Here is a 9,103-nt window from a genome sequence, read left to right as displayed (position 1 = left end):
CTGAGCGCTGCGCTCCCGCCTCCGCCACAGTCCCCTTCCCCGTCCCCTCCCACCGCCCCGCAGCCCCGCAGCCCCGCAGCAGCCACAGGGGGAACCAAAGAGACAGAAGCCTTCCCAGCTGCCCGGACCACAGACGCCAACACCCCCCGCCCCCCACCACACGCCGCCCGCCCGCCCGCGCCCCGCACCCCGCACGCTACCCCACGACCGAGCGGCGGCGGCAACGGCAGCTGGCTGCAGGCTGCGGCGACTCGCACACCGGCGCGCTCCCGGTAGCGCTTGCTATCCCAGGTGACTTGAACTCGCCAGTTCGGATCCCCTGCGCCAGCTCCCGCTCGCGCCTCTGGTCTGGGTTCCGGCACCCACCCACCGGCCCTCCTGCCTTTCCCCGCCTCTCCGTCCCCCAGCTCGCGGGAAGGGAGGTCGCGGCAGCGGCCCGGCGGCAGCGGAGACCGTGGCGACAGCAGCGACAGTGGCGGCGGCGGTGGCGGCAGCGGCTGCGGCGGCTGCGGAGGCTGCGGCGGCGACCGTGGCAGAGGCGGTGGCGGAGGCCTCCGTGGCGGAGGCGGAAGCAGAGGTGGAGGCTGAGGTGGAGGCTGAGGCCTCAGTAGAGGAGGCAGCAGCGGAGGCCGCCCTGGCCGGGAAGGAGGTGGAGGCCGCCCGGGCTGCAACGGTGGTGGCGGTGGCGGAGGGCAGCGCGGCCGAAGCCGCCGCAGCAGCGGAGGCTGCGGGGCCCCCCTTGGGGGAGGCGGATGCGGATGCAGATGCGGACGCGAATGAGGAGGTGGCGGCCGCCGCGGATGCAGATGCGGATGCTGAGACCCGCGGGGGCTGTGAAGGGAACCCAGATTTTCCGATGGCCTCCCTGTACGTGGGCGACCTGCACCCTGAAGTGACCGAGGCAATGCTGTACGAGAAGTTCAGTCCAGCTGGGCCCATCCTCTCCATCCGCATCTGCAGGGACAAGATCACCCGCCGCTCATTGGGCTACGCGTATGTCAACTACCAGCAACCGGTGGACGCCAAGCGGGCCCTGGAGACCCTGAACTTTGATGTCATAAAGGGCAGGCCAGTGCGCATCATGTGGTCCCAGAGGGACCCGTCGCTCCGCAAGAGCGGGGTGGGCAACGTCTTCATCAAGAACCTGGGCAAGACCATCGACAACAAGGCGCTATACAACATCTTCTCGGCGTTCGGCAACATCCTCTCCTGCAAAGTGGCCTGCGACGAAAAGGGGCCCAAGGGCTACGGGTTCGTGCACTTCCAAAAGCAGGAATCCGCGGAGCGGGCCATCGATGTGATGAATGGCATGTTCCTGAACTACCGCAAAATTTTCGTCGGGAGATTCAAGTCGCATAAAGAACGAGAGGCCGAAAGGGGAGCCTGGGCCAGGCAGTCCACTAGTGCTGACGTCAAGGATTTCGAGGAAGACACCGACGAGGAGGCCACCTTGCGATGAAGACATCCCAGGAGCTAGCCAGCCAGCAGAGCCAAACCTTGGCTCACACCCGGTTTACAACCCCCCGCCCCCACCCCTCCCCGGCCAACCCACCAGCAGTGTATTTATTGTATTGGGAGTGCAGGTCTCTCTCCCCCTCTCTCTCCCCACTTCCTACTTTCTCCCTCTACCTCTCCTCTCCTCCCCTTCCTCTCCCCGGCCCATCCCCACCAAGGGCCTTGTGAATAATCTTACTCATCTGTGCCATTTGTAGGTTAAAGGCTGCCTCTTCTCCCTGTCGTTTGGTTTAAAAAGCATTTTCATTCTCTCTTTGTTTACTGCACAGGTGATACAATTTCATGGTAGAAACATCAGAAGGGAGGAGGATATCAGATGAGGGAAAAACAAGAGAGTAATTGCTCCCCTGGTCCTACTACCCAGAGAGAACCATTTTTACCTTTTTGGTGTGCTGCTTTTCCAGGCTCTCTTCTCTCTCCCTCTCTCCCTTTTGCTCACTCCCACCCCGCCTTCCCTTTTAACACCCTGTTATAGAATGGTTCATGTATGTGGTGTTTCTTAACCTGCTTTTTTCAGCAACTAAAACCAAACAAAAATCAACCCACTGAACTTCATTCCATGTTATTCAACAGGCTTATGAAACGTCATCTCCAGTGCCTGCAGAGTGCTCCAGTGTATCCGTGGACCTTAACATTTCTGTAATCATTCCCGCATTGTTGGACATTCAGGTGGTGCCTAGTTCTTTCCCTGTGTTTTAGACCAACATTGCGTGCTCTGTACTTTGATGAGTGAATCCTTCCTTGTCAAGCCAAATCTTTGCTAGCATCCCGGTGGTCTCCTTAACTGTGGACTTGCAAGATCCACATATAGACATTTTAAAGACTTCTCCTCTGTGTTGCCAAAAGGCCCCCTTCATAAGCATTGTACCGATTTGCACTCGTGCCGGCCAGCGCAGCTAGTAAAGAATATGCCCGTTTCCCCTGCATAGTCTCCTGGTCACTGTAATTGATTGATTTTGTGTGTGTGTGTGTGTGCGCGCGCGTGTGCGTGGTGCGTGTGTGCGTGCGTGTGTGTGTGTGTCTGGGCCAGCTTGGTGGGCTGCAAATGGTATTTCGCTGTCCTCGGTGGTTTTGCTGGAATCAAACACTGTTTATCACCCCCTTCCCCTGTGCCCACTTCCTGTCCTTTTCCCTGTTGTCAGAAAAGTAATTCGGCGTCATTGCAGGAAAACAATAATCACAAACCAGACCAGTTAACAGAAGAAAATTAATGTCACCAGTAATCATTTCTGGTGATTACCCACACATTCCTCAAGCATTTTCATGCACGCCTATCTGATAGTTTTAAGAACTACCTGAAACATTTTTGTCTGTAGGCCTAGTGTTTTTCCTATTCATATATCGCATATGTATATTATGATGTACAGACTGTTTTTGTATCTGCTTTTCACACATAAATGTGTGTGTATATTTATACGCACACATACTCTTTACCTTCATTTCATGTCATTAAAGATGCTTTTAAAATATTTTCTTTGACTCAATATTCTATTGAATTCATGGCTAGGTAGAAGGTTAGATAGATATGTGTACATATGTATCTATGTCTATATCTCTGTGTGTTCATGTGTCTTATGTGTGTTTTATTTTAACTCTTTCCTCTTTGTTGAACATCTAAATTGTTTCTGTTTTTCCTTTATGTAATCCAAAGCTGCCATGAAAATCCTAGTGCAGAAAACTTGCCAACTATCAAGATTATTTTCTGATCAGTTATTGCTAAAAGTAGAACTCATGTGTCAAAGTAAATGGAGAGTTTGAATGTTTTTTGGAGGGGAGAAAGAATGTGTTATTCAATGGCCATCTGTACAGATAGTACAAGGTCACCTTCATAATGTGCATCAGTGTTGTCAGATGACCCAGATACCTGGATGATTTTCTGCACTTGCTATTACGTTCGTTTTTGCACTTCACCAGTATTTTCTCAGGGACACAGGAGCTTTTTTGTTTTTGTTTATGTTATACATTTATTTTTATACAAGTTGTACAAAAGTATAATACAAAATATTTTACAAAAATTGCTAATGTAAGAAAAGAAAGTTGAAATCTAATACCCCTCCTAATACCACTACTTCACAAAATAAATTTTCAATAATAGGTATCCACCTACCTTTATATTTATAACACCACATGCATTGTTTTATTGGAGGGTATTTTGCTATTACAGTTCTCTAGGGTCATCTTTGTAAATCATTAGTTATTGTCCTGCTATTCTGTTGTTACATATATTCTGTCATTGGGATAAGCTATGATTTCTGCAACCAAGCATCCTTTGGGGCTTTGTTTAAAAAGATTTTCATTTTTTTCCTCATAAGATCAATTCCGTGATTAACAACTTTTTAACATGAATGTCTAGGCATATTTTATTGTTTTTTTTTTAAATCTCTTACTAGTGGAATTACAGAGTAATACATATGAACATGTTAAATATTTTTCTTTGTCTTTATATCCACTAGTTTATATCTACTACAGTAGTGAATATAAACATGTAGAAAAGTGCATGTATCACATCCCATCTTAAACTGATGAAAGTGTTTTTTAGATTTTGTTAAGCTGAAAAAGCTTATTAATTTTTCTATCATTTTATTTTACAAGCACATTTTTAAAGAGGGAGATCTGGTACATTAAAATATAGATTAAAACCACTTTAGATTATTTTTATACTGGCCTCTACTATCCATCCATAAGCATTTAAAACAAATTATAGAATTATACTGAGCATATTTTGTCATGATTTGTGTTTCAATATGTTGAAACACCTAAAACATCCATGGCTTTTCAGTTTTCTCCTGAAACTATCATTATATAAGACTGGAATTTTTTTTAGGAATTTACGTATTAAGCGTATTAAAGTAGTTTCTAAGATTTCCCCCATTAAACCCAAGGTGTGATAAATAATTTTACAGTTGAATTGCCTCCCTCTCCTAGGGCAAAATGATGATTTTAAGAGAATAAAAAGGAGCATCTTTAAAAAACTACTCAGAAATAAAACAGTTTTACAAACTCTATAAAAGGAATAAAACAGAGCCTCTGCCTTGGTGGAAGAAGCATGCTAATTTATGGTGTTTAATACTTTGATGCAGACCCTTTGTTTAGTTCAAAGCAACATTGACAATTTGGCAAAGCTGAAAAACAAAGAAACCCTTGTTTTAGGGTTTATTCTTGTAGGGTATAGATTGCTATTAGCTCTTCATTGAAGTTATATATTAAAATATATCTGTTATTTTATTTGTTTAGCCCATCACAGAAGGAATTCAGAAATAACCCCCTATGCACCAAAGTGAACAGCTATTGGCATGACACAAAGGGTCCATCTTCAGTACACAGAGAGATCTGCCCTTAGCTTTGATCCAGTCAGAACAAAACCTTTTTCACCATTACTGGGAAAATAAGCTAAAAGTAATGCAAGAGAGAGGGGCAAATCAGTTTGTCAATTTCTACAAAGAACACAGCTGAAATTCTGATGAGGATTGTGTGAATTATATAGAATGATTTGTGTACTATTATTATCTTAAAAATACTGTTTTCCAGTTCATGAACATGGAAGGTCTTTTGTATAGATCTTTTTTCTCTCAACAACAATTTGTAGTTTTTAGGAGCAGTTTGCAATTATTAGGTTAAAGTTTTAAAATATTTAACAATTTTTGATATTATTGTAAAAAGAATTGATTGCTTAATTTCCATTTTGGTTCACTCATTGCTACTGTATAGAAATATAATAGATTTACCTATATTGATTTTGTATCCTACAACATTGCTAAAGTCATTTATTCGTTCTAATATATATTGTGGATTTTCTAGGATTTTCTATATAAAATAATGTTATTACAAAGCTATAGTAATCAAAACAGTATGATACAGGCATAGAAACAGACACATAGACCAGTGGAACAGAATGGATAGCGCAGAAAAAAAAAAAAAAAAAAAAAAAAAAAAAAACCTAGGCATATATGGCCAACTAATCTCCAACAAAGGCACAAAGAATACACAACAGAAAAAGGATTGCCTCTTCAATAAATGGTGTTGGGAAAACTGGATATCTGAATGCAAAAAATAAAAAAATTGGATGCTTATGTTACACCATACAGAAAAATCAACTCAAAATAGATTAAAGATTTAAACGTGAGACCTGAATTTATAAAACTCATGGAAGGAAACATAGAGGGAAAGCTGCATGACTTTGGTCTTAGCAATGATTTCATGGACATGACACTTAAAGCATAGACAATAAAAGCAAAAATAAACAAGTGGGAATACTTCAGATTAATAAGTTTTTATGTAGCATAAAATCAAAAAATGAAAAGGCAACCTAAGGAATGAAAAACATTGCAAAACATATATCCAATAAGCAGTTAATATCTAAAATACATAAGGAACTCACACAATTCAATAGCATAAAAAAAAAAAAAAAAACACCAAACAACCTGAATTAAAAATGGGCAAAAGACCTAAATGGACACTTTTCTAAGGAAGATATATAAATCACCAACAAGTACAGGTAAAGATGCTCAACATCACTAATAATCAGCATCAGGGAGATGCAAGTCAAATTCACAATGAGACAACACCTCATACCTTTAGGATGTCTATTATCAAAAAGGGAAACTATAGCAAATGTTGACAAGGATGTGGATAAAAGAGAATCTTTACACATTGTTGATAAGAATGAAAATGGGTGCCACCATTATGGAAAACAGTATGTAGTTTCCTGAAAAAATTAAAAATAGAACTACCATATAATCCAGAAGTCTCACTTCTGAGTATATGTCCAAAGAAAATAAAATCACTATCTAGAAGAGGCATCTACAGTGCCATATTAATTGCAGCATTATTCACAATAGACATAGAAACAACCTAAGTGTCCATCAGCAAAAGAATAAGAAAATCTGGCATGTATACACAATGGAATATTATTCGGGCTTATGAAAGAAGGAAAGTTTGTCATTTGTGACAACATGGATGAACCTGAAGCATATTATGCTATGTGAAATAATCCAGATACCAAAAGACAAATACTGCAAGGCTTCACTTACATGTGGAATCTAAAAAAGTTTAACTCATAGAAATAGAGAGAAGGGTGGTTATCAGGGCTTGGGGTTGGAGTTGGGGAAAATGGGGAGATGTTGGTCAAAGAGTACAAACTTGCAGTTATTTGATAAGTAAGTTCCAGGTGCCTAATGTACAGCAAGGTGACTATAGTTCATAATAATCAATAGTATACTCAAAAATTTTTTCTCAGAGAGTAGATCTTTGGTATTCTCACTACAAATGAAAACTATGTGAGATGATAAGCTTGATTGTGGTAATCATTTCACAATACAGACACATATCAAAACAACAGCTAGTACACCTTAAATATATACAATTTTATTTCATGATTATATCTCAATACAGCAAAAAAAGATCACATTATCTGTGAATAGAAGTAGCTTTAATTCTTTTCAGTCTGGCTGCGTATTATTTCATTTTCTTGCCTAATGATCTTAGCTAGAATGTCCAAATATTATGTTAAATAAAAGTGGTGAAAATGAATATCCGTGTCTTGTTCCTAATGTTGGAGGAAAAGCACTAAGTCTCTCACCATTAAGTATGATGCTTACTGTGAGGTTTTTATAGATCATTTTTTTTTTCTGATTGAGGAAGTACTCATCTATTTCTGAATTACTGAGTATTATAAAAAGATTTTAGATTTTGCCAAATGCTTTTTCTGGATCCATTGAGATAATCCTTGTGAGGTTTTTTTTTTCCCCCTTTCTTCTAATGATCTGGTATATAACATTAAGTAATTTTCAGATATAAAAACAATATGTAATTCCTTGGATAAATTCCATTTGGTAATGTATAATCTTCCTTATGTATTATTAAATTCAGTTTGCCAGTATTTTTAATCTAAACATTATTGTGGTAAGGTATACCGTAACACAAAATTTACAGTGTTAACCATTTTTCAAGTCCAGTGATATTAAGTACACTGACAATGCTGTGCAACATTTATCACTATACATCTCCCAAACTGTTTCATCATCTCAAACTGAAGCTCTGTACTGACTAAAAAGTACTACTATTCTGTATTTCTCCCTTGCCCCAGCCCCTGGTAAACACTATTCTGCCTTTCTGTCTGGATAAATTGACAATTTTAGGTGGATCGCACAAGTGGAATCACACAATATCTGTTCTTTCGTGTCTGACTTATGTCACTTAGCGTAACATCTTCAAGGTTCAACCGTATTGTAGTATTTATCAGAATGCCATTTTTTAAGGTGGAATGTATATTTTTGTTTTATGTATATGCCACATTTTATAAGAAAGTATTTTTAATTGTGGTAAGAACGCAAAACATGGGTTATGCTCTGTTAACAAAAATTTTAAATGTATAATACATTATTGTTAACTATAGATACAATTCTATGCAAGCATATCTTGAGAGCTTATTCATCATGCTTGACTGAAACTTTATGCCCATTGATCTCATTTTTCCACATTCCTTCCCCTGGCAAAAACCATGACACTCTTTGATTCTATTAATTTGACTATTTTAGATACCTTGCATAAGTGGAACCATGCAATATTTGTCTTTCTGTCACTGGTTTATTTCACTTAGCATAATGTCCTTAAGATTCATTCATGTCACATATTACGGAATTTTGTGTGTATTTTTAAGACTGAATAGCATTCCATTGCATGTGTATACCACATTTTTTAATTCATTCATTCATCGATAAACACTGAGGTTGTTCTCACATATTTGCTCTTATGAATTATGCTACAGTGAACATACAAGTGTTAATTTATCTTAGAGATCCTGATTTCAAGTCTTTTGCATAAATATCAGAAGTAGAATTGCTGGATCATATGGTAGTTCTATTTTTAATTTTGTGACAAACCTCCATATTATTTTTCCTAGCAGTCGTACTATTTTGCATTTCTACCAACAGTGTGCAAGTGTTTTCTTTTCCCCACATCTTTGCCAATATCACCTTCTGATTTTTTATAATATCCATCATGACAGGTGTGAGGCAACATTTCATTGTGGTTTTAGGTTTGTATTTTCTGAATGATTAGGCATGTTATTACCTTTTCTTCTTTTGGAGACGGAGTTTTGCTCTTGTTACCCAGGCTGGAGTGCAATGGGGTGATCTCGGCTCACCGCAACCTCCGCCTCCTGGGTTCAAGCAATTCTCCTGCCTCAGCCTCCTGAGTAGCTGGGACTACAGGCACACGCCACCATGCCCAGCTAATTGTTTGTAGTTTTAGTAAAGACGGGGTTTCACCATGTTGACCAGGATGGTCTCGATCTCTTGACCTTGTGATCCACCCACCTCGGCCTCCCAAAGTGCTGGTATTACAAGCATGAGCCACCACGCCCGGCCATGTTATTACCTTTTCATACACCTGTTGGCCATTTGTATGTCTTTCCAAAAAATTTATTCAAATTCTTAGCCCATTTTAAAATTGGCTTACAGGTTCCTTTACAATTGAGTTTTAGGTGTTTCCTATATATTTTGTAAATCAATCCTTTATCAAAAGTAAGGTTTGCAGATATTTTCCCTCATTCTGTAAATTACATTTTCACTGTGTTGATTGCTTCCTT

At 40.3% G+C, this 9,103-nt stretch overlaps 1 protein-coding gene across 2 annotated transcripts; it reads left to right on the top strand.

The window, feature by feature from the left end:
• The first annotated feature begins 296 nt into the window (after nt 1–296).
• LOC116532209 (polyadenylate-binding protein 1-like 2) lies at nt 297–2,984 on the top strand. Of its 2 annotated transcripts, XR_004260766.1 has the most exons (2): nt 773–1,902; nt 2,089–2,984. XR_004260766.1 is itself a non-coding variant. In XM_032251298.1 (1 exon), the coding sequence occupies exon 1, from the start codon at nt 857–859 to the stop codon at nt 1,457–1,459; it is 603 nt and encodes a 200-aa protein (XP_032107189.1). In that variant the 5' UTR covers nt 297–856; the 3' UTR covers nt 1,460–2,984. The 2 variants fall into 2 exon arrangements, 1 of the variants encoding a protein (XP_032107189.1); XM_032251298.1 differs by having other exon boundaries at nt 297–2,984.
• Nucleotides 2,985–9,103: the final 6,119 nt, after the last annotated feature.

This window comes from Sapajus apella, unplaced genomic scaffold, assembly GCF_009761245.1.
Source record: "Sapajus apella isolate SASKATOON/1434 unplaced genomic scaffold, GSC_monkey_1.0 scaffold75, whole genome shotgun sequence".
NCBI classification, from domain to species: domain Eukaryota; kingdom Metazoa; phylum Chordata; class Mammalia; order Primates; family Cebidae; genus Sapajus; species Sapajus apella.
This window is presented reverse-complemented; position numbering and strand designations above follow the sequence as displayed.

Bases quoted from the DNA above. Each gene is read 5' to 3' on its own strand.
- LOC116532209 (XM_032251298.1), top strand. From the start codon at position 857: ATGGCCTCCCTGTACGTGGGCGACCTGCACCCTGAAGTGACCGAGGCA.